We start from the raw sequence: 26,711 nt of genomic DNA on the forward strand, positions 1-26,711 counted from the left end.
GTAGAAAGTGCAGATGAGACAATCGAAGATTCAATAGAAGAAACTGTCGAGGAGGTAACAGAAGTTGTTGTGCACCCACCTGTGTAATCACAGGCATTAATACCTGTGTCAACAACGTACTCATCAGTCAAAGTTGTTGAACATCTCAATGTACCTGTTGGCTCAGTCGATAAGGTCTCACAGGCAGCCAAGGCCTCACTGACATAAGGACCGTAGTATTTCCACAACGTCCAACCACAGTTCATACAAGAGGCGTAGTACTTGTTCAAAGAAGAATCACTACTACAGAGACAAGTAGTGTTGTATGGACCAGCGTACGAGTTAGTGGTGTTGAGTGTACACTCAGAACCACCCATAATCATCAATCCACATGAAGCATGACAGGCGATAGTAGCACAGTCATCTGCGGACGCAGCCAAAGCGTAGGCTTCAGGATCAGGATGGGCAATAGCAACAGCTTCAGCGTATGCCTCAGCATATGCTTCAGCAGCAGCACTGGCGTACGGGTTAGCATCAGCCCATGGGAGAGCATGAGCTCCAGCAATGGCTTCAGCATTGGCATGTGCCAGAGGCGACGCTGCTACAAAAGCAGTAAACAGCGCAATGATGAGGCTCAAGTGAGTGAATAGCTTCATCTATGCCAGATTGGTTGTTCTTGTTATTCATAAAATGAACCCAGAAATTGGAACATTGAGGATTAGTCACTATATATATAGTTGGCACTGGATTCATGGAAGACATATGTCTTTGAAAAGGTGCGCTAGGTAAGGCAATGTTGAGGCAGTCCACTTCTGGCACCCACAATCGAGGTTTCAGAACAATTGATGACCGGTAAATCTCAAGATCGAAAAAGGCCCTAAACTTCAGTCTCAAGCACACCTTGCAGGGAAAACACCCTTAAAGGTCCAAGGTGATAACGGAGAAAACAAACCGTTCGAAGGATCGACGCATAAAAGAAGGTGGGTTAGAGCCCAAAACATCGTTATATTGCAGCTGAAAGTTCTTCATACGCGTTTTGTAATGATAATTCACAAGTTGATGGTTTATGTTCCAAGATGCATACACCAGGGACATGGTTTTAAAAGTGCGTCAAGTCGCCTGAGTCCCAAGTCCCAAGTCCCGGATAAGGAATCATCCATCCATTTTTGTATATTTAGTACCGACTCGTAACCAGGACGTAGTGGATATTGCACCGTGTGAGCAGAGATGTTGTTGATGTCGGCTCATGGGTGCTGGTACGTCTTTTCTGTCACACTGAGCCGATTTGTACCAGCGTACATAAGCAATGTATATCAACAATTGCAGTGTGAACTATCAGGCAACAGAGGCTTTCCCAGTGTGCTCTGCCGTCAAATGAGAATTCACGGGCCGATACATATCTTCGGCACCATAGGGTTGGAAAGTCATAAGAGAATGGTCCTGTGTAACAGCTTTCAGCGTCAACTGTGGCCAAGGTGGAATTCGAACTCCACAGTAAGTCAATTGTACCTGTCGGCATTGGATCTTGAATGCAGCATAGAGTAAGATTACGCATTGTAAAGTTCAATTGGACCTGTGTGCAAGCGTCTTTCACAACTTTGGGTTAGAAAAGCGCCGAAAGGAGCATTCAAAACACCCATGGAATGATCTCTATAGGACGCTAGTTCAAGCTGCGTACAGCCTTACTCCTGAATCCCGAAGGCTAAGTCCTCACAACAGGTCAACATGTTCATGTACTTACGCGTGGTGTCCATATGGCCGTACTTGTTGTTTTCATCAATGAGCAGCAACTGCACCAGTGGCACCTCGTGCCATTGGCTGGATTGTTTTCATAATTGACACCTCTTTTTATGCAGTTCATCGTGTATTACGAAACGATGCTGCCTCAGTGGTTAGAAGTTATACGTACCGAGATTTCTGAGACAATGTGGCATTCGTACCAGCTGATTCCTCGAGTCTTTTGCTGCTCGACTCTCAAGACTGAAATCTCAAGACTGGAATCTCTCAAAGAATCGCTGTTCAGCGCTTTCCCAGCCCGTATACTTTGGAGCAGGATGACTATTGCTCTCCTCCACCAGCCACGGTAAGCATTGACGCACAATGCACGCCGTAAGCTTGGAGACTGCGGAAAGGTGAATTGTGTCCTGACCACCTGTGTAACCTCTGAAGACTGCATGATGTTAGCATATATCTTGAGTGTTTTAGTCGATGTGGGTTCCTTCACCAATAGTTAATGGACTTGTCCATTTGAAATGTCTAAGCGTAACAATTGTAGTCAATGAATTGGTGGACATGGCCCTCGCTGTGTTTGATAGCCAACTGATTCGTGTGCCATTCACAAAAGAAACAGTGCTGATGTTCTCTGCAGGGAAAGGCTATAATATTCTGTTGTTTATCATTGACTACATAAGAAGCTAATAACACACGAAACCCTGTGTTCGTCAAGGCAACCTGTGAATTCCAGATTGCCGTGGGTATACATAAGCTAAGAACTAGTGGAGAGTGGTGAAATTTACCTCCAAAATCAGAGATAAATGATGGCCACGTATCAATATGGAAACAAGGACATAAACGAGAAAGAGCCAATTGGTAACAGATCAGTCGAATTCAACGAATCTTTTGCGATTTCTTGAAAGCATAGCACAGAGGCTAATCGAGCTAGAAAGTCACAAGTGCTAGAAGCAAAACAGTGAATAAAGAATTAGAAATTCGTTCTGCAACACCTTCAAAAGTAGAAACTGAAACAGTGGTGATATCTCTAGTTTTTGATAACTCAGGCCCCTGTTCCTCAACAATCGAACTTTTAGCTGGAGCAGTGCCAGTAAGAGCTGGAGATCCCCCAGATTCATTCATGGAGAGAGTAACTTGTGGTTTTGGTGTACAAGTTGGAGCTGCTGGTTTCTTTGTAACGATTGAAGTTACTGCCGTAGTCTGAGTAACAATATCAGTAGCAGTTTCGATCATCTTGGATGTTTTATGCACACCATTTGGTTCAGTATTGATAATAGTATGGTCAGCAGTACCCTGTGAATACATCTCAATTGCTGTACTGTGTTGAACTGTGGGAGTTTCATAGCTTACTTTGGAACCAGCTGATTCATGGTGTTCATCAAAGGATGCATCGTCTCCTCTCGTAACTTCCAGAGTTTCCTGATTGTGAATATTCGTCATATATTCTGTTTCCGTAACTGCAATAGTTCCAGTTGGACCTTCAGTTGCTATTGGGAAGTAAGTGGTGTATGAAGTTGTCATAGCACTGGTAGTAGTGGTGACAACAGACCAGCCGGCAGTTACTGGAGCCTCAGTGCAAACATTATCTTCACAAGACTCTACAATAATAATAGTGGTACTCACATGTCTCTCGATCTCAGTCTCAGTAGTTAGTGGACAATATGTTGTGTAGAGCTTGACAGTGCCATTTTCCTCAGCCGTAACAACCGTAACACCAGTAATAACCTCTCTAGTAACACAAGAATCTTCAAGACAAGAAGTCACAGTAACAACCGTGGAAGAGACGTTCTCAATTGTACTTATAGAGGTTGTAGTGACATTGGCATATGGGGCAATCATTGAGGAGGTAAATAGAGATGAAGCAATTTGGCTTTCAGAAGTGAGGAAATCAGATGAAGAAGTCACAGAGTCGGTTGGGTATACATCTGATGAGAAAATATCAGATGATGATATATCTGAGGATGGAAAAGAAGAGCTATTCTCCAGGTCTGTTATTGTATAAGCCAAGTCCCAAGTTTGTTGTGCTCTTTTCACAAGCCTCTGTCCCTCGTCTGTGGTGATAACAATATGAACAAACGAAGTCCACGCATTACCATCAACAGGACCACCATTCACTTTGAGAGAAAGAACGCTGTCCAGAGGAATTGCGTCTGATAATTTGCTATAAACAGATTCTGAGGTACTGGTGAAATCAGCTGGGATTGTAGAATCTTTATCAATGAAGGCCTTACTTGTAGTGTATGAAAAGCCATTGTTGTTTACCTTGTCCTTTGAGAATGTAATTTCGACAGATTCCCAAGGTCCGAGAGAACCTGGAATTTCTAACGTCCATGAGATAGCACCATCTTCATACGAGCCAGTAAGTAATGGGGCATTGGTTGAGATAGAGCTGGAAGAGCTGGTAGAGATTTCAGTAGATGAACTTGACATTTCAGTTTCAGTAGAATCCGAGGATTCAGAAGATGACATGGTGAAAGTTTGATCCATTGAAGACAAAGAGGTGGAGTAAGTTGAAGCTAATGATTCCATGGATGAAGGTTCCACGGATGAGGATTCCATTGATGAAGGTTCCATTGATGAAGGTTCCACGGAAGAAGATTCCATTGATGAGGATTCCCTGGAAGATGATTCCATTGACGAAGATTCTATGGAAGACGATTCTCTCGAAGACAATTCCACTGATGAAGACTCCACTGATGAAGACTCCACTGATGAAGACTCCACTGATGAAGACTCCACTGATGAAGATCCCACTGATGAAGATCCCACTGATTCAGAAACACTTGAAGCTTCAACAGAATGTGATGACCCGCTCAAATCAGAGGATGAAGAAGTAGGTTTCTTCGGCCTGAACTCCACCAAAGTATTCACTGATTGCTGATGTACACATTGACTCTCGTACATATAACCACCAGCAATTGCAAGACACTTGTCATATTTGAAACCATCAGGGAAGATGATAACAGTCAAAGTAAGTCTTGTGGTAGAACAAGAATACGACAAGATATATTTCTTTCCAGCCTTTTCAACCATAACCACACCAGTGCTAGCACCTATGGTGTTTTTTGAAGCAGTAGCAACAACATAAGCACCCTGTTTCAAATTTACGTAGAAATCAGATGGCTCTAAGAATTGGGCTACTGAGCCATATTGTTCCTTAGCATCCGTGAAGAACTGAATATCTGTAACGTCATCATAATCTTCCGTGAAGTTGACGAAAAGGTAAAGCTTGTATGTTGTTTTCCCAGTTGACGGATCATCGATTTGTTCATACCAAGATGTAGAGACCAGCGATAGTCCATCGTCTGAGACAGTTTTAACAGTGGTAAAGCAGTCAGTTGATGAGCCACCGGCTTGGTAGCTGTAAGAGTAGGATAAATCTGTCTCCACAGTATGAGTTGTAACTGTGTACTTCTCCTGCTGAACATCTTCAGTTGATGTAGTAACTGGTGATGATTGTGATGTTTCAGACGAGACACTTGAGCTCACGCTAGTGCTAACCACAGCAGGAGCAGACGTTTCGCTTGTTGTTGTCTCAGTTGGACAATTCCCCGTATATTCACACGCTTGCAAGCCAGTATCAATGGAATAGACATCAGTCAATGTTGTAGAGCATCTCAAAGTACCTGTTGGTTCAGTAGAGAGTGTACCGCACGCAGCCAGAGCTGAAGACACATACCCTCCATAATATTTCCACAAGGTCCACCCACAGTTCATACATGGTGCATAATATTTCATGAAGCTTGTGTCAGAAGGGCAGAGACATGTAGTGTTATATGGACCTGAGTAGGAGTTTTCGTCATTTGTAGAACATTTTTGACCTTCGATGATCAGCAACCCGCAGGAGGCATGGCATCCAATGCTGGCACAATCATCAGCAGAAGCAGCAAGGGCATAGGCCTCGGGGTCAGGGTGAGCAATAGCAATGGCCTCAGAATAGGCATTTGAGTAAGCAATAGCAGCTGCCTCGGCAAATGAGTTTGCCCTAGACCATGGAAGGGAATCAGCAATTGCATCAGCAGCAGCAGCAGCATCAGCATTGGGACCAGCCACTGCAGACACAACTGCAAAGGCAGTGAACAGGAGAGAGATTACACTCAAACGAATGGCAGTCTTCATTGAAAGTTGTTTTGCAAGAGAATTGAAAGCTATTCGAAGCAAATACAAGCTACAGTCAGAACAAGTTAAACGGTGATATATATACTTGTCGATACACCAGTGCACAGGCAACTACGATCAGTCATATTAGCCGTTGTGCTGAGTATTCTGAGTGTTCTCAGCTATGACTATTGTTCATGATACATCGACGGTGTATGCTATGCTTCAACCATCGCAATAGACCTTGCCTGTGGGATACGAGAGCTTCAACAGAAACGCAGCAGCATGCCTGAAGGGATCTTATGCATGATCTTCAGCGTCTTTTAAGGGTGTGCAATAAGCGTCAAAAAACGATAAGTGCGATAGGAACGGCTCAAACATCGACATGATATTATGAAATGGTGACACGGTCTAGTTGGACTAGTCCGTATTGTCATAGAGAGCTCAGCTCATGAACCGATAATATCACCAATTATTGACACCAAGGGTTGCAGCACAGAGCATACAAGAATGACTCCATAGTCTTGGAATTCTTATTGATTGTCCTCATTGTAGCATCTTGGAAATGTCTTGTGATTTCATCTTTGACTTGCTTCCAGTTGAGAACAATTGCACCGTCTACCACCCTGTGGGGACTATTTGGGTGTCCGAAAACTCCCAAATTCCCATGAGGGTGTCATTCCAAGCCCTGATTTGTTCTGTCAACTATTCAATTAGGGTCGCTTACGTGGGCCAGAAGCTCCACAACACAATGCAGTGCATGCGAGATCGCTGTGTGTTTTGAAGGTCTTGCATGCGTGTCTGCGTTGCATAAAAGGACTATATGCATTTCAAAGGTGGAAAAGTCTATTCCGTATGTGGTATATACCATGTAAGCTGTAGCATGCTCTGTCGTGTTGACCAACACGGTTGGAAGTTGAGGTTTTCGCCCTACCGTCAGCCATTGGGGGTTCACGGCTGCTCCAGCGACCTGTTCTAGTCTCTGGGTTATAAGCTGTGGGTTTTTGGAGGCGTGGGTCCCGACTTTGAAGTCATCGTGACTTATACAAAGTCTTGGGCCCAGAACCACACGTCTCACAACACAGAGTGTATCAAACGTTACACGTACACGCTCAGCGATCAGTGTATATGACATGAATTGGTCTTCAACATGAATTGGTCTTCAACATGAATTGGTCTCCAGCATGATTTGGTCTTCAACATGTTGTGCTCTTCGGGGTTCAGCTTATAACCTTGTAGTTGTATCGACGTCACAATGTATATTTACCACCTATAGCCTGTGTGGGTTTTCCTTTGCCGAGGGTGCGCTATTGGAACATGTAGATAATGACAATAAGATAACTCTTGAAACAGTATGATATAACAGGTGTAGGAGAAGAAGGTTGGTTCACAGAACCTTGAAAAGGAGGAAATACACTGGTTCAAAGGCTTTCCTTTAAACCATTGTATAACATCCAAATCTTGATATGCCGTGATGCAAGTAGTTCTAATAATTATAATGAGAATATAACAACACTGTGACAAGAATGTGACCATCACAAACGTTACATAGAACTATCATTCACCAAATCGATGAGGAATTCGGAATTCAATCCGAAGGTCGAATATCACAATGCGGAATCAGAGCTTTTCACCAACTGTAGAGCTATTTCTCATTTGCAGAGCATTTCCCGAACAAGATTCGCTAGCTCTTTTCAGCCCATAACAACAGGTTTAGCCGAAAACCCTCAGAGTGGTGTGAAACCAGGGCACACAACCTGCTAACGAGCACAGCCAAGTTCGCAGTTATCCCGGCTCGCAGCCGTGTGCCACTTCATTGTACACCAAGTGTAGCTTCTGAGACATTAGGGTAGTAGAAAAGGCATTGGTGTAGAACAATAGCAATCAGCGCAGTTGGAAAAGAGGAGAGTACCACTGAATTCCTTGGATGACTGACACGTCGATGACGTGTAGGCTCCAACTCAGCAACTCATTAGCGAAGAGGTAGAGGCGCTATTCTGGAAACTCAATCAATTGACCAATCAAACCCAATTGAAAATGGCACAGCACAGTCAAGCTGAGTATATTGGCCATAACTCCCCATCTGAACAGTCCAAAGGCGCTGGCTTTCGATCCCAGAGGCAAAGCATATAAAACCCTCCGAGACCAACATGGACGATCCGATTATCCCACACCCCCAGACACAACACAACACATGCGCGGCATATCCGCAGCCACTGTCTGCTCCCTTCGTGTATTGACAATCAGAATGGGAGTAAAGAGCTGCTGTGTGATCAATCGCTTAGAAGATGGTCCAACCAAGCAACACAATCACCATTAGCAATCACTTGTTCATCAGATCCTTCGTTGCAAATACCCTGGGCGTGAAATGATGTGTCACCCCAATCATGTGACATTTCCCCTTAGATGACATGCGTTGTGCATCCGATCGCATGGATCAGTGGTTTCTCCGGGCAAAATGGTACCAAAGGGATCCCCTAACTCTCCAAAGTTAGCCAAAGTTGGAAGGTCATATGTTGCTCTGCTGTATCATTTGTCTTTATACGGGAATCACGGTACAACACACAGTGTGTACGGCATAGCAATGTAGAACCGGATACGTAGACCTACAACGCACCAAACATCGCACCATCGAAACAATAACCCGTGCAAAGTAAACCTGGGACTTGGTTAGTTAGCTATGGAAGGAATTGGATGCTGAGGGAAGCAATTGGATAAACAAACAACCAGTTGAGCGGATTGTAGCAGTTGGACCAATTCGTTCCATCAATTTCCATCAATTTCCATCGCCTTCGCTCGTTCCCGTTCGCCTTCCCCATAAAAAATTTCTCGAATGTTCCACAGAGCAAACACAAAAATCAACAGCGACACAAAAAAAGAAAGGGCACGATTGCCTGTGAGATGGAACCTTCTGGATAAAAAAACTGGGCGGCTAATGACATATAAAAAGGGGTGAAGGTAGCCAACTTTTGAGCTCCTCCTCGTCTATTTCCCCCTTTCTATCACACAACTACTACTACTTATTATTACAACATAATAACAGAAAACATGTCTAAGGCTGTCGGAATTGACTTAGGTACGACATACTCATGTGTCGCACATTTCACAAACGATCGTGTTGAGATCATTGCAAACGATCAAGGTAACAGAACCACACCTTCCTATGTCGCCTTTACAGACACGGAGAGATTGATTGGTGATGCTGCTAAGAACCAGGCTGCAATGAACCCAAAGAACACCGTGTTTGATGCTAAGCGTTTGATTGGTCGTAAGTTTGACGACCCAGAAGTTACAGAGGATGCTAAGCACTACCCTTTCAAGATTGTCGAACAGGGCGGTAAGCCAAAGATTGAGGTTGAATTCAAGGGTGAGACCAAGGTGTTCACCCCTGAGGAGATCTCTTCAATGGTTTTGACAAAGATGAAGGAAACAGCTGAGAACTTTTTGGGTAGCGCCGTGAAGGATGCCGTCATCACGGTGCCGGCCTACTTTAACGATTCTCAAAGACAAGCTACCAAAGATGCCGGTTTGATTGCTGGTTTGAACGTTCTTCGTATCATTAACGAACCAACTGCAGCAGCAATTGCATACGGTTTGGATAAGAAGGGTCAAAGTGAACACAACGTCCTTATCTTCGATTTGGGTGGTGGTACTTTCGATGTCTCATTGCTTTCTATTGATGACGGTATCTTTGAAGTTAAGGCAACCGCCGGTGATACCCACTTGGGTGGTGAAGATTTCGATAACAAGCTTGTTGACTTCTTGGCCACTGAGTTCAAGAGAAAGAACAAAAAGGATATCACCTCAAACCAAAGATCTTTGAGAAGATTGAGAACCGCTGCAGAGAGAGCCAAGAGAACCTTGTCATCTTCTGCACAAGCTTCAATCGAGATTGACTCATTGTTCGAGGGTATCGATTTCTACACTTCTATTACTAGAGCCAGATTCGAAGAGTTATGTTCCGAACAATTCAGATCAACTTTGGAGCCAGTGGAGAAGGTTTTGAAGGATGCCAAGTTGGACAAATCTCAGGTTGACGAGATTGTCCTTGTTGGTGGTTCTACCAGAATTCCAAAGATTCAAAAATTGGTTTCTGATTTCTTCAACGGTAAGGAGCCAAACAAGTCCATCAACCCTGATGAGGCTGTTGCTTACGGTGCTGCTGTCCAAGCTGCTATCATCACTGGTGATACCTCCAACACAAAGACCCAGGACTTGTTGCTTTTGGATGTCGCTCCATTATCCCTTGGTATTGAGACCGCTGGTGGTATCATGACCAAGTTGATTCCAAGAAACTCCACCATCCCAACAAAGAAGTCAGAGACTTTCTCTACCTATGCTGATAACCAACCAGGTGTGTTGATTCAAGTGTTTGAAGGTGAGAGAACCAGAACCAAGGATAACAACTTGTTGGGTAAGTTTGAGCTTTCTGGTATTCCACCTGCACCAAGAGGTGTTCCACAGATCGAGGTTACCTTTGACATTGATGCCAATGGTATCTTGAACGTATCTGCTGTGGAGAAGGGTACTGGTAAGTCCAACAAGATCACAATCACCAACGACAAGGGTAGATTGTCCAAGGAAGATATCGAGAGAATGGTTTCCGAAGCTGAGAAGTTCAAAGCTGAGGATGAAAAGGAAGCTGAGCGTGTTGCATCAAAGAACGGATTGGAGGCTTACGCTTACAGTTTGAAGAACACCATTGGCGAATCTGGTTTCAAGGAGAAGGTTCCAGCTGAAGACCTCGAGAAATTGACCAAGGAAATTGACAGCACCATTACTTGGTTGGACGAGTCGCAAGCTGCTTCCACTGAAGAATACAAGGATAGACAAAAGGAGTTGGAAGGTGTTGCTAACCCAATCATGAAGACATTCTACGAAGCTGGTGGTGCTCCAGGCGCCGGTGCCGGTGCTGCTCCAGGTGGGTTCCCAGGTGCCGCTGGTGGTGCTGCCCCAGGTGGTGATTCTGGTCCAACCGTTGAGGAAGTTGATTAAAACAATCGTCCCTTCTTATAACTGGTTTTTCTCACATTTTATTTCTCTACGGTTTACATAGTGTTTTCATTTTCTAATTGGTTTTATTCTCTTTCATATACTTTTGGTTTTTAAAAGAAAAATTTCTCATTTTTCGGTACATTGAAATCTACTGTAGTTTTGTAGTTTGATGGATCTCTGACCGTTGGAACCGTTATCCTCGACTGAGACGGAGCAACCCAATGTCCAAGTCCAAGTACTCGACCAGACCGGCAAAGAAGCTCATCAGCGCCACTGCTCAGTGTTCAGAGAGTGTGAGTGTGTCATCAGCGTGATGCCATGTTTGAGCTCCTTCAACTAACAAGTTCCACAGGGCACTGTTTACGGAGAGTGCATCCTACTCCACTACCAGAATCTAAAGAAGGGGATATGCGAAAAGGAGTTCCAAGCATTCAAGCAGTGTGTTATGAAGCACGTGAAATGACGGACGTTCTATTTATTTATTTAACGAAGAAAAGATGATTTGACTATGTACAGTTGTGCAAACACGTATCCCTTCAAAGGTTAGAACCTATAGGCGCGCAGTCTCTTACTTCTTTGCTCTTCAACCTTTTTCGCAATCCACCATCCGTAGAGGACACCAGCTAAGGAGCCTCCAAGGTGTGCTGCGTAGTCAAACGACCCCCATCTCATGGCACAGCCAGCAGCGTTCCAGATACACGAGCCCAAGAAGGCGACCCATGCGCCACCAGGGATCGGGAATACAAACACCATGATCTTTGCCGTTGGAACCAGGTAGGCAAACGTTGCAAAGACACCAAACAGCGAGCCCGACGCGCCGAGACTGGCAGCGGTGATAGGGATCTTGAAGATGATAGGGTAAGCGATGCTTGCTAGGGAGGCCACGACACCAGAGTTGAGGTATAGCTGAGTGAACGTTGAGGCGCCCACCATGTTGGCCAGCGAGGTGCCGAACGAGTACAGGGCCAACATGTTGATTGCGAAATGCCAGAACTCCTGGTGGGAGAACGTTGAGCCCACGATGGACCACTTGGAGTAGAGGACATCCTTCTCCAGCAGGGCGTAACGGCTAAGTACTCTCCAGTACTTTGGCACTTGCCACAGCCCAAACACGGCCAGGTTTAGGCCTATTAGTCCGTACACAAGGTGGCTTGGGTGTTTGTTGAAGTATGCCAGTGGGGTATATTGGAAAATGTACGGTGTTGCCACGGTAGTCCCAACAATGAACAGCCCAGAGAATATTAACGCCTGTTTTAGAGTGTTGTAATTGCGGTTATAGTTGTAGTTTGAGATCCTGATGAATTGCAGCTGGCCAGAGGAGTGGAATTGTTTCAATTGAAGCTGTTGAGGCTTCAGCTGAGCAACGTGTGATCTATTTAGCCATGGGAAGATGGATGACTTGATCGTGTTCGTGTTGATTAGCTTTGCTTTCCAATTCGACAGGCTCGAAGTGCTCTTCTTCAATGGGAAAGTCGCCCTGTTCGCAAGGAAGAAATGTTTACCACATGTCCGTGTGAAGTTCATGGTCTGTGAGTTTGTCCCCTTTTCCCCTCCTGCCTAGGCTTGTCCAGGATGGATGGTCTGTGATTATCTTGGAGGTTTGTAAATTGCCACAAAAATGTCCCATGAGCATTTTGGGACGGATCAAATAATCACAGTGCAAGAAAGAGGAGCGTTTTGTGGTTTGGGCAACAGAGGTTCTCGATGCTTGTCCGCTCTCTCCAAGTTTGTCCCCGATCGTTTAAATACGTGTGCGTCGTATAAAGAAAGCAAGTTGGAAATTTTTGTCCGTTTAGCCTTGAAGAACCATCAACACAGAGACTTAAAGGGACAAGATGTCATTGTTAAACCCAAGGACAAAGGACTTGGAGTTCTCAGGGATCCCAGGTGTCCTCGCCATATCGCTCGGTCTTCCAACGCTTTGCGTCGTCTTGCACCAATTGTGTAATGATCATTATCATCAACGAGGGCTGACCATTGATCTGGACGAGTTGACGAACTTCCATGGCTTGTCCTTTAGTGAAATTGCATTCAATGGACAAGTATGGACGTACTACCTCCTGTGGTTCTTTGGCTTGGTGCTGTTTGACACGATAATCCCCGGCACTGTGAAGAAAGGTGTCACGTTACGTGATGGAACTTCTTTGTCGTACAATATCAACGGTATCCAGTTGAGTTGTCTCTTTGTATTGGCTCTGGCCACAAGATGGCAGCTGACCCACGGCTCCATGCCAGAGCTCGTGTTTCTGTACGATAATACTCTACAGTTCACCGTTGTTGCCGTTATCTTCAGTGCGCTTCTGGCCCTGTTTGTGCAAATAACCAGCTATCTACCACTAAGCGGGTCCAATGGGAAAGGGACCAAGGAGAGAATCCTGGCAGTTGGTGGTAACTCTGGTAATTGGTTGTATGATTGGTTCATTGGACGTGAACTGAACCCAAGAATTGGGCCTTGGGACATAAAGCTCTTCTGTGAATTGAGACCAGGAATGTTACTATGGTTATTGTTAAATCTGGCCTCCATGCATCATCAGTACTTGAAGTATGGACAAGTTTACGATTCTATGCTCTTGGTTAACCTATTACAGGCCTTTTACATATTTGACGGTGTGTTGAACGAAGAGGGATGCTTAACTATGATGGATATCACCACTGATGGCTTTGGCTTCATGCTTTCGTTTGGTGATCTTGCGCTTGTACCATTCACCTACTCCCTACAGGCAAGATACCTTGCACGCGAGCCTTTAACCTTGGGGGCTCATTATATCGGGTTCATTCTCGGCGTGGCATTTGTTGGATTTTACATCTTCAAGGCATCAAATAACCAAAAGAATCAATTCCGTCAGGGGAAACTGCCACATTTGAAGTCCATTCAAACTGAAAGATCAACAAAATTGCTATGCGATGGCTGGTGGTCGTTAAGTCAGCACATCAACTACTTTGGCGACTGGTTACACGCAACTTCATGGTGCTTACCAACGGGGTTCATCACCCCTCTAACATACTACTACATATGCTATTTTGCAGGGTTGTTGCTACACAGACAGCACAGAGATGAGCTGAAGTGCAAAGAAAAGTATGGCAAAGCATGGGAAGAGTACGAGAAGAAGGTTCCGTACAAGATCATTCCATACGTTTATTAAAGATAGACAGGAGAGCAAACCTCCCACCATGAATTGTTTAAATCAGATCAATCAATGATAACACAGCCCCATCTCCTTCCACAGAAAACACCCGTAGCATCTCTATTTCGTCTTTTTACTATCAACCTTCTTCTCAAATGACCCGTAACTGATGTCTAGGGAGAGCATCCATGAAATCGCAGTGACGAGGATCGCAATGAGTAGCAGCGACACTATCAGCCCTGACAGTATTCCAGGCGTGAAGTAGTGTGGAGATACGATCTCTGACGGGATCTCCGAGGGGATTTCTGATGACAGCGACTCCATTCTTGCTGAGTATTTACAACGTTGATGTTGACGTTGTGTGGGAAGAAGCAGCAGCAGCACCGGTTTTCTCGTTTCGCTATCAGCGACAACCACCACCACGAAAGGTTACCCTGTCTGCTGACATAATAAAATATCCATAAATCCCCAATAAGGAAAGTATCCTGAAGAGGACATAGCCGATACTAAAGCCGAGTTTACACAAATTCCCCCCTCCTCCCCAAAGCGTTTTGTTTAAACCGGCGAAACGTTTTCTGAAATCGCCGCCAGCCCCCTCCTCCCTCGCCCCTTTTTTTGGTTTTTTGTCCCGTCTGTAGTTTGCCCTCGTCCAATTCCGTTTCTGTCAAAGGACTTAGCCAGGATCCCTGCCTAGAGATTTTTGTGTTTACCTGTCCATTTCTGTCCAAAATTTTCTCCGGTGGCCACCTCCCCAGGAAAAACGTAGAAAGACAGAGACACAGAGACAGGCCGCTCTGCCTAAACCCGAACAGCGAAAGCCGAACAGAGGAAGCGCTTCCTCCGCCTGGGGGCCCACCGCGTGGCGATTCCCTCTGGGCTCTCCCTGCCTAGCGCGATTACCACCGGCCACGGGGAGGGACTGTGATCTTCTGCCCCGGGTGTCTGGACAGGGAAAAATTTCTTTCACTTGAGCTAATACTCTGATGAAGCAGTATCAACAGGCGAATCTGGAGCAAGTCAGCAGACGAGACGACGAGAGAAGAGACGAGGCGGGAAGGATGAACAGGGAACACATCTCAAACTTGTCCTCTGCGCTCAGACAGGTCAGCATTTCACAGGATCCACAGCAGGCACAACAGCAGTCCACGGCTAATTCCAATGCTCAACTCCAGCATCTCGAGAGCAGCTTTGGCAACCAATCACAGCAGACACAGTCACGTATCACGCATTTCTTCAAGAACCAGCCGGAGGAGGGGTTCACACTGTTCTCGCATCGTTCTGCTCCAAACGGGTTCAAAGTGGCGATAGTGCTTAGTGAATTAGGGCTAGAGTATAATACCATCTTTTTGGACTTCAACGCTGGGGAACAGAGGGCACCAGAGTTCGTCTCGATAAATCCAAACGCAAGGGTCCCAGCACTTATAGACCACTCGAATGACAACCTCTCTATTTGGGAATCAGGCGCTATAATCTTGTACCTGGTGCAAAGGTTCTCGCGTGATTTTGGAGAGTGTCCTCTATGGCCTGCAAACCATCTCTGAACAATCACAGATCATGTCCTGGGTCTTCTTCCAGACGTCGGGACATGCCCCAATGATCGGACAGGCTCTACACTTTAGATATTTCCATACACAACAGGTGCCCTCCGCGGTGCAGCGTTATACTGATGAGGTTAGACGTGTTTATGGGGTTGTTGAGATGGCCCTTGCCGAGAGACGTGAGGCCTTAATCATGGAGCTGGACACTGAAAATGCCGCTGCCTACAGCGCAGGTACGACTCCACTATCACAGTCGAAGTTCTTTGACTACCCTGTTTGGCTTGTTGGAGAACGCATCTCCATTGCAGACCTGGCATTTGTTCCTTGGAACAACGTTGTGGACCGCATAGGAATCGACATCAAACAAGAATTCCCAGAGGTTTACAAGTGGACAAAAAATATGATGAGAAGACCTGCTGTCGTAAGGGCTCTAAGAGGCGAACAATGAGTATAGGAGGATGTGTAATTAGTTAATTGACATCAAAGTTATGTACGGGATGTACTAGACGGAAGAGGAGGGGGTGGTGGTGGTGGTGGTGGCTGCCTACTCTTTGAGTAAACCCTCCTTAACTATGTAGTTACCGTTCTGGCTCTCTGTTGGCAATGACATTGGGTCCCAAGATTGCAGCGTTTCTCCCTTTGAAGGGTCCTGCTGTTGTGATTCTATAGAGGATTTCAACCCTTCAAGTGTTAATCTCTCGTAAAGATTCGCATTGATACTGTCCTCAACTTCAACGTCTACGGCATGCAGTCTGTCTATAAATCTCACTTGCTCCTTCAACGACTCGATTAGCTTCGGGTATTGGTCCTTCGGGTAGGACAGTCCGCTCAGCTTCAACAACTTATCAATGGTTTCATCGTTGATACAGTCACAACGAGGTGAATGCACCTGCTTAAAGAGCTCGTCAACCTGCCAATTAACCGTTGTTATGTATTCTTTGATCATCGACTTTGGCAATGGCTTACCAACAAGGGTCTTTAGAAACGACATAACAGCAGAAACGGTCCGATAAGAGCTGTGAATAAGACCTCCAATGTTGATGAAGAAGTAAAGTAACAGCTCTTTAAAACATATCCATCCCGAATATTATGTAATCAAATAATCACGTGCAAAAGCCAGAAACAACACGTGATCATCGCGAACTCGTTTTATGTCTGGAGCCTCAAGGAAAATTTTTCTTTTTAGCTCTCAAGCTCATCTCATCTCATCTCATCTCATCTCATTCAGAATACACTTGAAAGAGGAACAACTGACACGATGAGAATCAAGAAGAAGGGAGTTTCTGGTAATGCTAAGAACTTCATCACGAGAACGCAAGCCGTGAAGAAATTGCAATTGTCGCTGGCTGATTTCAGAAGACTGTGTATCTTCAAGGGGATCTATCCAAGAGAGCCTCGTAACAAGAAGAAAGCCAACAAGGGTTCCACTGCACCAACAACTTTCTACTACTACAAGGACATTCAATACCTGTTGCACGAGCCTGTGCTACAAAAGTTTAGAGAGCATAAGACCTTCTCCAAGAAGCTGAACAAGGCCCTCGGTAGGGGAGAGGTTGGTGATGCAAAGAAGCTGGAGGAGAATAGACCTCGTTATAAGCTGGACCACGTCATCAAGGAACGTTATCCAACGTTTTTGGATGCTTTGAGGGACATTGATGATGCTCTCAATATGCTCTTCTTATTCGCTATAATGCCTGCAACAGATAGAGTCAGTGCTCGTGTCACAGAGGATGCCAATGCAATCTGTAATCAATGGCTTGCGTACGTTTCACGTGAAAGGGCTCTGCGTAAAGTCTTCGTCTCCATTAAGGGTATCTACTACGAGGCTAACGTCAAGGGTGTCGAAGTGAGATGGTTGGTTCCCTTCAAGTATCCTCAAAACATTCCAAGTGATATCGATTTCAAGATCATGCTGACGTTCTTAGAATTCTATTCAACATTGTTGCATTTTGTCCTGTTCAAGTTGTACACCGATGCTGGATTGGTGTATCCACCAAGACTGGACCAGAAGAAGTTGAAAGGTGTTGGTGGGTTGAGTGCCTACATCTTGGAATCCGAGGAGGCTAATGCTTTACAATTAGCCAATGAAGATGATGGACAGGATGGTGTTCAACTCGATCAAAAGTTCTTGAAGGCTGCTTTGAAAGCTGATGAAGAAGAAGCCAAAGAGGAGGAACAGGCAGAGGAAGAAGAAGATGCTGAAAATGGCGAGGAAGAAGAAGACGTGGACCAGATCACCCTTGATGAGTTCCTCGACAACAACAAGAACACAGGTGATTTGTTACAACAACCTTCTAAGTTTGACAACCCAGTATCACATCTGTTTGAAAAATTTATCTTCTTTGTTGGCCGTGAAGTTCCATTGGACGTTATCGAGTTCTTAGTCTTGTCCTGTGGTGGTAAAGTCATCTCTGAGGTTGCCATCGATGAGCTTAGAATGAACAACGAGGACGTTTCTGCCTTGCCATTGGATAAGATCACTCATCAAATCGTGGATAGACCAAAGGTCAACGGTAAAGTTCAAGGAAGAACCTATGTTCAACCACAATGGATCTTTGACTGCGTCAACAAACAGGAGTTACTGGCTGTTAACGATTATCTCCCAGGAGAGACTTTACCTCCACATCTCTCACCATGGGGTGATGCTGCAGGTTATAACCCAGAGGAGAAGCTGATCGATGTTGAGGATGAGGAGTCTTCAGGAGAAGAAGAAGTGATTGATGTCGATGAGGCTGAATCAGATGAAGAGGAGGCCGAAGACGATGAGGAAGATGAAGACGAAGATCTCAAGGCACAGAAGGAATTGGAGCTGGAGGTTAAGGGAGTCAAGTTCTCTGATTCGAAGGACGCTGCACCATCTGAACCAAAGGCCAAGAAGAGAAAGACGGCCACCAAATCTGCAGAGGAAGAAGAGAAGGAGTTGAAGATGATCATGATGACCAACAAGCAGAAGAAGCTCTACAAGAAGATGCAGTACTCCAATGAGCAAAAGGAGAACAGACAAGAGCAACTGAGACAAAAGAGAAGAAAGATTGAAAAGACCAAGGAGAAGTTGGGTAAGTTAAACGCAAAGAAATGAGTTTTGCCATTCATTAATACACGTTGGATTTTTGTTTCTGTACCATTATATATCTTTATCTATACAAAATGTAGAAATGAGACTAGTCCAATTTGACCTCGTCTTCCTTCTTTGTAGGCTCCAAGGGCACATCCTCTGAGAATGCGGCAATGAGATAACCGACGAGGACGAGGTTAGCAGCCAAAGCAGCCAATCCACCTGATAAAAGAGCATTGTGATCAAACAAGTACTGTGTGGTGAAGAATGTGATCAATGGGAAGAACACCATCGCCACAGTGAAAAAGAGCAGTTTACGTACAACTGAGCTGTTTGTTCATCGTGATTATTTGTTAGTCCTTTAGCCGTAGAGAATGGCCAATGGTTGCAAGCGATGGCCATTGGTTCAAGTGATTAAGTTTTTGAAACTTACAAAGGGATATCGACGACCATTTGTCCTTGTCTTTTGTCCTTGTCTTTTGTCCTTAACGGTTGTGTTGGGTTAGTCTTTGGCTTTTCTTTACAGAGAGATTTGCGGGCGTTTTTTCTCTGTGTGTCTTTTCTCTGTGTGTCTTTTCTCTGTGTGTCTTTTTTGTTGTTCGAATGTTGTCTTTAAAGTTTTGTGGTGATCAGAGGTGAACACCACGATCAAGACAAACGCACGGACAAAGATAGGGGACAAAGACACAGATTCTGGACAGAGAACAACAACAAAAAAAGACAAATCGAGAAAGTTTATAACGAAGACACGGGACAGAGCCAAAGGACAAGGGATAAAAAGACAAACACAAAGTATAATATCACATCACATCAACATTCAAAATGGTACAACAGCTCAGTCTCTTCGCAAAAGTTGAAGCAAACCAACATCCACTGTTGACAAAGGTGCTATCGACATTGACAGGGTTACCACCTCACAAGCTGGAATACCTCTCGCTATTAATGGTGCCTAAGAACATCGTCAAGTATGAACCGAATTCCAAAAACGCACAGTTTGAACAACACAGGCTCAAGTTAAACACTTCGTTCGACCCTTCCAAGCAGAAATCTGACTACAAGGAGTGGATTCTCCAGGCTACAGACATTCCAAGTGCTGGTAAGAGGAAGACTCTCACACAGAATCTGGTTGAGAGTTGTATAGTTCTGAACGAATCGCAGAATATCGAATCCATGTTTGACAAGTTAGGCTATGCTGTTGAGAAGGAGTTCGTCGTTAGAGGCCAAAGATGGTGCTATGGAAATGTTGTAATCAAAGTGTTTCAGGTACTTGTCGGCGAGGAGCGAACACCCCTGGATTCTTCTTATGTGGTGAAGTGCTTTGTTAACGTGGATAAGACCACCGATGTTGAGCTTCTACAGAGATCTACACAGGAATTGTTATCGTTAAAGAATGAACTAACAGGGTTAATAGAGCTAGAGATACCGGATAGAAACAGTATGGATTCAAGAATCGGTATCAGAAAATGACCAATTGAGCTCTCATAATCAAAATACTGATCCTAGTGCTAATTACGATGTGGCATCCGAGACCAATTGTCCCTTCACCAGCTCGAATTTCCGAAATATATACATACAAGCTCAATAAAAAGGCACAACAAATGAGTACACAGGCGTACACACCATAACATAACCATTAATAGTATATCATTTTCGAATTCTTCAACCCATTGGTTAGTTTCACATACTGAACTGGCCATTGGACTCTATATAACACCCGGACACCAATAAACCCCTACACCCATAAACCCACACACCAACCTGCGATGACTTCATTCAACGAAACTTCACCGTCTTCCATTGAGACACATTTGAATCACAGGCACCTTCTAACAGCCTTGAGCCCCCTGTACTAGCGCAAAAACTGCTAGCTAAGATGAATATCCCCGATGATATCACCATACCACCGCATTCCATTAAGAACATCATCCACAAGACGGTACAATACATCAGAAGAAATGGGCCAGAGTTCGAACAGAAAGTTCGAGAGTCCAACAGCAAATTCACATTCCTGAAAGACACTGACCCCTATAACAGCTACTACAAGTTCTCCTTAGAGAATCTGCCGAATGAGGATGAGGCTGACCAACTGGAACAGAAGTTGGAAAAGGTGGAACCGGTTGATGAGCTGGAGTTCTTCATGAGGGACTTCCCAACGATATCAGTCAAAGATCTAGAGATTGTTCAACTGACAGCTCAGTATGTTGCCCAGCATGGAGAGACAAATGGGATCCTGGCAATCAAACAGAGATATCTGAATGAGCCTTTGCTGTTTGCCTTTACGCTCCCTAATCACAAATGGTACCCACTTTTTGCGTCCTTGGTTAAACAGTACAAGTTAGTTATTGAGAGGAAGTACAGAGTACTCTCAGTTCATGATATGTTGGAGAGATGCAAGCAGAGAGCACTCTACGAGGAGTCTCAAAGAACTAAAGAAGATTCCAAGAAGAGATTGGAAGAGGCCAAGAGGCTCAAATTTGCCAGTGTTGATTGGAATGACTTTATTGTCGTTGAAACGATCACATTTGATGAAGTGGACCTTGTTGCGGAACTGGCCTTGCCAGTCACGATTGAAGAACTACAGCTAAGATCATTAGATACGAAGAGTAAAGAGCTGACGATGGTAACCCCATCGAACATTCCAAGCGGTCCTCCAGGCATGAAGATACGAGAGTCTGGAACCACTAGAATCAAACAACAGAGATCGACGCAACACAACACAGGTGGAAAGCTAATCCAATGCCCAATCTCCGGTAAGATGATCCCAGAGAAGGACTTTGAAAGACACATCCAAATCTTACTGAGAGACCCAAAGTATTCTGAGGAGAGGAAGCGGTACGAGGAGAAAATCAAGAATAACAGTTCAAACCTGAGCGTGGAAGAAGTTGCGCTGAACATCAAGAATCTCTTCCAATCACAAGAAGCTGACGACTCCAACAAGAGACAAAAGGTGCTGTGGGATGGTTATCAAGCCAGTAAAGATTATGTTAGGCAACAGAACAGAGCCACAAGAGATGAGGTTGAAGAGTACAAGAGGAAACAACGCGAGCCTGAGATTGGGCCAAAGAGAAGATAAAGCATCAGACAGTGTGCATTGGCATTGGCATTGTGTTTTCCTTTGCGTCTCACCAAAGAGGTGGTTTCTGGATACATCAGCTGCCTCGAATATGATGCTGAATTGCCAACACTGCGCGGACAATACATCAGCTTTATTATACAAAGGTATACTTTGGGGATGGCCATACTGTTCTAAGGTTGTTAGTTTATGTTTTGATGCTCAATGTGTCTATAAATGAGAGGATTCAACCTGATGGTCTTTATGAAGAGTGAAAGATTATTGATTCACGAGCTCTGTCTTATAGACTTCCTCGCAGTGCTTGTGTTTGATCAGTATGTCGATACCATGGTATATATCCCGGCCCAACTAATATGATAGAGACATTTCCCAGGGTGGAAGCCTCGGATTACACACTGCTCCATGCCATAACTGATATTACCATATTGTAGTACTACGATAATAATATTACATTATATTATATAATATAATTTCATAAAATTGCAAAAAAATTCCGGTACGGGGAATCGAACCCCGGGCTGGTCGGTGAGAGCGACCGATGTTAGCCACTACACCATGCCGGATTTTTCTTGTTGTTGTGAGATTTCTTCCTCTGCACAATACCAATTATAATAATCTTCAGAACTCTCAGCTCTGAACGCTTCTTATTATACCTTGGCTTATTCTTTCCTGACTCCTATACCTAAGTCCTGGGTCTGAGGTTTATACTGAGCTTACGGTTTCCTTAAGGTAAACTTGGGCTTGTATTAATTGCTTAATCCTTTTCTAAACCTCCTCTTGAAAGAATCTTCTTCGCAGGATTCTCTCTTTATATATTATTTCTAATGTTTTCTCAGTCTCTCTTTGAATCTAGTCGACTGCTGTAATTCCTCGGCTCTTACTGGCTCTTTCTCTTCTGATTCAGCGTATGTTGTAACTCCTCGGCTCTTACTAGCTCTTTCTCTTCTGATTCGGCATATGTTGTAACTCCTCGGCTCTTCTTCTGGTTCGGCTATGCTTGCTGACATAATCCGATCCATAATCCGATTCTGATACCTCACAGTTGTGTTGTGACGGCCGCTTCACCATACAGCCAGGATGATCGCACTATGTGGAGGCGGTGTTATATAAGTCCGCTGCCGGTGAGCTTCACGTTTTACAATACTCGGTGCAATTCCTCCAAAAGAGTGGAATAAACGGTCTCAAGCACATCCTCATGATGAAGCAATCGTCTGGTTAACACTGTATTACGCTCAAGATCCGCATCAGAAGCCCATAGGCCAGCAACGAAGTAACCCGTTGAGATCTGCATGTTGGCACATGGCTGTGTTTCTCGTATGTCCGCTCTCAACGGAAAGAGGCTAAGCTTCTTTCATCGAGGCGCACGTATTGAGATGCTCTGCTGTTGTGGCTTTGTTCAATTACCTTTAACAAGGGCCAATCGGGGCTTTTCTCATAGTTTGCCAGTTTCGTAGCATCAGAGCAGCTTCACACCAACCACAGCTGTAAGGATGTGCCTGTGGTGTCAAGTACATACCAGATTCCTCACACTGGTGCTATTCCTTGGAGCGACAAACGCAGCAGTGTATCACCAGTGCATGCCGTTTACAAGAGTGACACAGGAGTCAACGTTTTGGTTAACCAGTGGGAGAAACACTTCGGTCTTGATCTACAACGAGTTATTAACGCTTAACACCAACATACCCTACCGCATCACAGATACGCCGATCCATTACTACTCGGAGAACCATGATTTCACTGTATGTGGCCTTGTTCAGTTCCTGGGCCATTATTGTGATGACTTTGGTGCCTATACTGTTCGTTCCACCAAAACTGGGACTTATTTGAACACAACAAAGGTGGACTACGGGTGGTTCGACGTCCTAGAACCGCAATACTACCACCAGATAGTCGCCAATGAATTCATATGGTTCGACAACGGAACCAAGATCTCGTGGAGAATCCCGTACGAGGGAAACTGGTGCATCTCTATTTACCAAGATGGAACTCATCTGTATTGGTACGAGACTGGTTGGACTCAGTCTTGGGGGTTGCTTTCAGTGTATGAATGGAACTTGTTTCAAACCTTAACCCTATGCTGTCTTGTGGAACTGTTCTTCCTCGCACGGTTTGCGTTGCGTGGTGAAGACGTCAATGCGAAGTTAGCACTCTCCACCCTCGTGTACCACGCCCTGCACTCGTTTCAATTGAAGACAACGAATGAATCGCAGTACAACTCAGGCCTTGTCGTCATTCTGGTGAAATGGCTCATTTCACTTGTTGAAATTTATTGCATCTCCATACTCTTCGTTTCAATCTTGAAGCTGAAATTCACGAAGAAACAGCTTAAGCTTTTGGAAGTTTCATTGCTTGTGCGATCCTTATTGGCAGTGAGCACTTCTTCTGCTCTGTTGCACTACATGTGCACCATGGCACTGGTCTCTGTCGTCATCTTGTCTTCACTATTATCACAACCAGCAAAAAGGGCGAATTCTAAACACTATTACTATGCAAAAAGGAGTTTCACAACCGTCGTGGTTGTTGTCATGCTGGCAAAGTGCATCACTATGTTTGTTGGTATCGTATTTGCGTATACCATCACACCAATGAAGCACGAACAAGGGTCTTTTTGGGTTAAAGCCAGCATCATTGCAGACGAGGTAACAACTCGCTATTGGGAACAGGTTGGTTGGGTCCTACACATGTTCAACTTGGAGGTTATCCTTTGGCCATTGGTATTACTATTTTTGGCCATTGTGTAACTGTCTGGTGGGCTATGGAAGCACCATGGTCTAAAACTCGAAGATCCTCCTTCTTACACTTAACGAAAACAAAAATAAACACTTCACCAACCACTCGACAATATACCCCAAGGTGCAGTTGTCATCGGCGTCTTCTAACCGTAACGTCACTCTGCGTAGTGTGTGCAACTGGCTCAAAATACCTTGCACGCAAGCGACACAACCTGTTGCCGGAGTGAAATGTTAAGAGATGGGGAGCAAACCTAAGGATGATGCTCAATGAGGAAGGTGGGATGCATCAACTGTGCATCGCTGTGCACAAGGGTCTAAATGAAAAGTCTAAGAATAGCAAGACTAACCCACAAAACAAAGCACAGAGTTGGACCTCGTACGTATGATGATGGTTATTGATGTGCACTTCCACCGTTTCAAAGGGCTGGTTGGTCAATGCCACCCTTTTTTTGGCCCAAAGTTTATGCCGTCAGAGCTTCGTGCACCTCTCGAGAAATAACTATATAAGAGGACCTCAAATCCCTCTCTGAAGTCCAATCTTCTGTTGTTTTATCATCATCACTACAAACAAGTTCACCTTATAAACATTAACACAATGCAATTCTCCGCTGTTATCGCTTCCCTTGCTGCCATTGCCTCTGCTGCTCAAATCCAATTGACTGCTAACGTCAAGTTGACCGACTACACTGGCTTGTCCTCCATCCACGAGGGTGCTGCTATCAACTACTTCCAAGTTGGAGGTCAATCCGAGACTTTGGAGTTTGATGAGGAGGCTGCCACCATCACCACTGATGCCACTGGTGTCCCACAGACCTTGTCTCTCGTCACTTCCAAGGATGGCTTCCCATTCTTGCAGTTGGCTCCTCAAGAGCAAAACGTCTACTGGTCTGTTGTTGACGGTAAGCTTGTTGGTTACGATGCTGACTGTCAAGAGGTTACTTTCTACGCTGCTAAGAACGTCAACGACCCATATCAATACTCCAAGGACACCTTTTTCATTGGTGGTACCATTGGTGATAAGATTGACGCTTACTCTGTCAGACAAGCTGAGTCTTTGCAACCAGTTGAGATTGATGTCAAGTACGTTTAAGTCAACTGTTTTCATCATCTACTTTTCTAGTTCTTTTGAACTTTTTCACAAATTTCTCTTATCCTTATTTGATTTCATAAATGGCCATTTGATATGAACCCTCACCATGTAGCTCTATAAAGCAAGATTGTATTACAAAGTATGGCCTACATCTTCATCTGCATATGTCAAATAGAGGCTTGAATATGGGACATATGAACAACTGCCTATGGAGACTTGGAGCTTGAAATAACTGGGCAGGGGACTGTTCACACAGCTCTACAAGTGGCAACTCCGTGTGAAGTGTCAAAATTTATGCGGTGGTGCATCTATGCGAATGTTTGTTTAACTGTAGATCATTGCTCGAAGGATACTCTCTACGTGTCTCGAGGAAAGGTGCATCGAGTACTTCGACAAAACAGCTCCTTTAAAGACAAATTTGTAAACCTCGTGTCACCAAGAGATAGATTATATCGTTGATATAGGCACTGCTTAGCTATTAGTCCTAATTAACAACTGCAGGAGGGCCTCTAGAGTTCTCACACAATTCCGTTAGCTACTCATAATAGGAGTTGTTTTGATGCCGTGTAACATAGATGCATATCGTTTTAAATCACCAAAATTCTCTCAGCTCAAAACAGTAAGGCGAAAACAACCTCCAACAGTTTCCGGGTGAGTCAATTGTGAATTATGTGTGACTTAACGGTTCCAAACAGGGTATTTAGAAGGATATTTTGATCAGCTCTTAAGGCAACTTCGAGTCTGTAGGATTGCACCTATGTTAACCGAATTGTGGACCAATGATCTGCAGTCAAAAGTGATAGTTGCTAAATTTGGAGTTTTAAACCGTGCTGAGAGTCTATAATCGGTACTTTTACAAACTATTGATACATCTTGAAAACAGTAAGGTTGTAATCTATCTTGAACCAAGAAATTTTGTGTATCACTTCAACATCATTTAGGCCAATTAGTGTAGTAGAAAACATATAACATGACAAAAGCTAAAACATGAAAAGCATTAGTTAAAAATTCTCTCTTTTGAATGGTTGGTGTTCCTTCCCAAAGAGCTGTGAACTATGCGGTTTGATAAATCACTCGTTCTCAGGCTCCTAAACGAGTATTTTGGGTTTGATTTCTACGGCCGACACGGATATCATCACAGAACACGATAAATATCCATAAATAACAACACATTATCATCTCATGAGATGTAACTCAATGACATTTTGGAGTATATTAACAGCTTTAGTATAAAACACCACGAATTATTACAGTTACATTCATTCATTTTGCTTAAAACTCAACCATTCCAGTCA

At 44.3% G+C, this 26,711-nt stretch overlaps 17 protein-coding genes and 1 non-coding gene across 18 annotated transcripts in view; 9 read left to right on the forward strand and 9 right to left on the reverse strand.

Annotated features, from left to right (window-relative positions):
- The window catches only part of CYBJADRAFT_189857 (uncharacterized protein), a gene marked incomplete at its 5' end in the record, with an annotated part of 4,926 nt that extends 4,829 nt beyond the window's left edge, over positions 1-97 (reverse strand). Inside the window, one exon of the mRNA XM_020217357.1 lies at positions 80-97. Within this exon, the coding sequence (XP_020071069.1) occupies positions 80-97 (18 nt within the window). The remainder of the gene's footprint in view (positions 1-79) is intronic.
- On the reverse strand, positions 80-635 carry CYBJADRAFT_172790 (uncharacterized protein; the record flags this gene model as incomplete). The annotated part of the gene is made up of 1 exon (XM_020216397.1): positions 80-635. A coding segment is annotated over one exon (556 nt), but the record flags the coding sequence as incomplete, so codon positions are not given.
- Positions 636-2,217: 1,582 nt separating this feature from the next.
- On the reverse strand, positions 2,218-5,829 carry CYBJADRAFT_181306 (uncharacterized protein; the record flags this gene model as incomplete). The annotated part of the gene is made up of 2 exons (XM_020217001.1): positions 2,218-5,244; positions 5,806-5,829. The coding sequence occupies 2 exons, from the start codon at positions 5,827-5,829 to the stop codon at positions 2,638-2,640; spliced, it is 2,631 nt and encodes an 876-aa protein (XP_020071071.1). The 3' UTR covers positions 2,218-2,637.
- A 2,983-nt stretch (positions 5,830-8,812) lies between these two features.
- Positions 8,813-10,843, forward strand: CYBJADRAFT_150367 (stress-seventy subfamily A protein). Its single transcript, XM_020213343.1, has one exon. It carries the CDS (start codon positions 8,857-8,859, stop codon positions 10,801-10,803), a length of 1,947 nt encoding a protein of 648 aa, XP_020071072.1. The 5' UTR covers positions 8,813-8,856; the 3' UTR covers positions 10,804-10,843.
- Positions 10,844-10,967: 124 nt separating this feature from the next.
- CYBJADRAFT_184445 (uncharacterized protein) lies at positions 10,968-11,317 on the forward strand. Its single transcript, XM_020217129.1, has 2 exons — positions 10,968-11,096; positions 11,156-11,317. Exons 1-2 carry the CDS (start codon positions 11,025-11,027, stop codon positions 11,264-11,266), a joined length of 183 nt encoding a protein of 60 aa, XP_020071073.1. The 5' UTR covers positions 10,968-11,024; the 3' UTR covers positions 11,267-11,317.
- PCP1 (rhomboid protease PCP1) lies at positions 11,248-12,338 on the reverse strand. Its single transcript, XM_020214891.1, has one exon. The coding sequence runs from the start codon at positions 12,325-12,327 to the stop codon at positions 11,347-11,349; it is 981 nt and encodes a 326-aa protein (XP_020071074.1). The 5' UTR covers positions 12,328-12,338; the 3' UTR covers positions 11,248-11,346.
- Positions 12,339-12,585: 247 nt separating this feature from the next.
- ERG24 (delta(14)-sterol reductase) lies at positions 12,586-14,162 on the forward strand. The gene has a single exon (XM_020214892.1). It carries the CDS (start codon positions 12,639-12,641, stop codon positions 13,944-13,946), a length of 1,308 nt encoding a protein of 435 aa, XP_020071075.1. The 5' UTR covers positions 12,586-12,638; the 3' UTR covers positions 13,947-14,162.
- On the reverse strand, positions 14,031-14,411 carry VOA1 (Voa1p). Its single transcript, XM_020214893.1, has one exon. The coding sequence runs from the start codon at positions 14,250-14,252 to the stop codon at positions 14,049-14,051; it is 204 nt and encodes a 67-aa protein (XP_020071076.1). The 5' UTR covers positions 14,253-14,411; the 3' UTR covers positions 14,031-14,048.
- Positions 14,412-14,986: 575 nt separating this feature from the next.
- URE2 (glutathione peroxidase) lies at positions 14,987-15,914 on the forward strand (the record flags this gene model as incomplete). Its single annotated transcript, XM_020216856.1, has 2 exons — positions 14,987-15,409; positions 15,438-15,914. 2 exons carry the CDS (start codon positions 14,987-14,989, stop codon positions 15,912-15,914), a joined length of 900 nt encoding a protein of 299 aa, XP_020071077.1.
- Positions 15,912-16,497, reverse strand: GTF1 (glutamyl-tRNA(Gln) amidotransferase subunit F). Its single transcript, XM_020214894.1, is given in 2 exon segments — positions 15,912-15,991; positions 16,007-16,497. The coding sequence occupies 1 exon segment, from the start codon at positions 16,455-16,457 to the stop codon at positions 16,011-16,013; it is 447 nt and encodes a 148-aa protein (XP_020071078.1). The 5' UTR covers positions 16,458-16,497; the 3' UTR covers positions 15,912-15,991; positions 16,007-16,010.
- A 193-nt stretch (positions 16,498-16,690) lies between these two features.
- On the forward strand, positions 16,691-18,545 carry NOP7 (mRNA-binding ribosome synthesis protein NOP7; the record flags this gene model as incomplete). Its single annotated transcript, XM_020213344.1, has 1 exon — positions 16,691-18,545. Exon 1 carries the CDS (start codon positions 16,725-16,727, stop codon positions 18,543-18,545), a length of 1,821 nt encoding a protein of 606 aa, XP_020071079.1. The 5' UTR covers positions 16,691-16,724.
- A 1-nt stretch (position 18,546) lies between these two features.
- On the reverse strand, positions 18,547-19,070 carry VMA21 (Vma21p). The gene is made up of 2 exons (XM_020214895.1): positions 18,955-19,070; positions 18,547-18,850 (listed from the first exon to the last, which is right to left on the reverse strand). Exons 1-2 carry the CDS (start codon positions 18,972-18,974, stop codon positions 18,628-18,630), a joined length of 243 nt encoding a protein of 80 aa, XP_020071080.1. The 5' UTR covers positions 18,975-19,070; the 3' UTR covers positions 18,547-18,627.
- A 93-nt stretch (positions 19,071-19,163) lies between these two features.
- Positions 19,164-20,147, forward strand: SRB5 (Srb5p). The gene has a single exon (XM_020214896.1). The coding sequence runs from the start codon at positions 19,344-19,346 to the stop codon at positions 19,986-19,988; it is 645 nt and encodes a 214-aa protein (XP_020071081.1). The 5' UTR covers positions 19,164-19,343; the 3' UTR covers positions 19,989-20,147.
- A 203-nt stretch (positions 20,148-20,350) lies between these two features.
- PRP21 (Prp21p) lies at positions 20,351-22,032 on the forward strand. Its single transcript, XM_020214897.1, has one exon. The coding sequence runs from the start codon at positions 20,395-20,397 to the stop codon at positions 21,592-21,594; it is 1,200 nt and encodes a 399-aa protein (XP_020071082.1). The 5' UTR covers positions 20,351-20,394; the 3' UTR covers positions 21,595-22,032.
- A 53-nt stretch (positions 22,033-22,085) lies between these two features.
- On the reverse strand, positions 22,086-22,157 carry CYBJADRAFT_t86. The gene has a single exon. It is a non-coding gene; the product is annotated as a tRNA-Glu (tRNA).
- Positions 22,158-22,316: 159 nt separating this feature from the next.
- On the reverse strand, positions 22,317-22,635 carry CYBJADRAFT_167423 (uncharacterized protein). Its single transcript, XM_020214898.1, has 2 exons — positions 22,570-22,635; positions 22,317-22,530 (listed from the first exon to the last, which is right to left on the reverse strand). Exons 1-2 carry the CDS (start codon positions 22,611-22,613, stop codon positions 22,416-22,418), a joined length of 159 nt encoding a protein of 52 aa, XP_020071083.1. The 5' UTR covers positions 22,614-22,635; the 3' UTR covers positions 22,317-22,415.
- Positions 22,636-23,084: 449 nt separating this feature from the next.
- CYBJADRAFT_162218 (uncharacterized protein) lies at positions 23,085-24,335 on the forward strand (the record flags this gene model as incomplete). The annotated part of the gene is made up of 1 exon (XM_020213675.1): positions 23,085-24,335. The coding sequence occupies one exon, from the start codon at positions 23,085-23,087 to the stop codon at positions 24,333-24,335; it is 1,251 nt and encodes a 416-aa protein (XP_020071084.1).
- A 376-nt stretch (positions 24,336-24,711) lies between these two features.
- Positions 24,712-25,525, forward strand: CYBJADRAFT_82506 (uncharacterized protein). Its single transcript, XM_020217956.1, has 2 exons — positions 24,712-25,070; positions 25,155-25,525. The coding sequence occupies exons 1-2, from the start codon at positions 24,922-24,924 to the stop codon at positions 25,414-25,416; spliced, it is 411 nt and encodes a 136-aa protein (XP_020071085.1). The 5' UTR covers positions 24,712-24,921; the 3' UTR covers positions 25,417-25,525.
- Positions 25,526-26,711: the final 1,186 nt, after the last annotated feature.

This window comes from Cyberlindnera jadinii, assembly GCF_001661405.1.
Source record: "Cyberlindnera jadinii NRRL Y-1542 unplaced genomic scaffold CYBJAscaffold_5, whole genome shotgun sequence".
Lineage (NCBI taxonomy): Eukaryota > Fungi > Ascomycota > Saccharomycetes > Phaffomycetales > Wickerhamomycetaceae > Williopsis > Williopsis jadinii.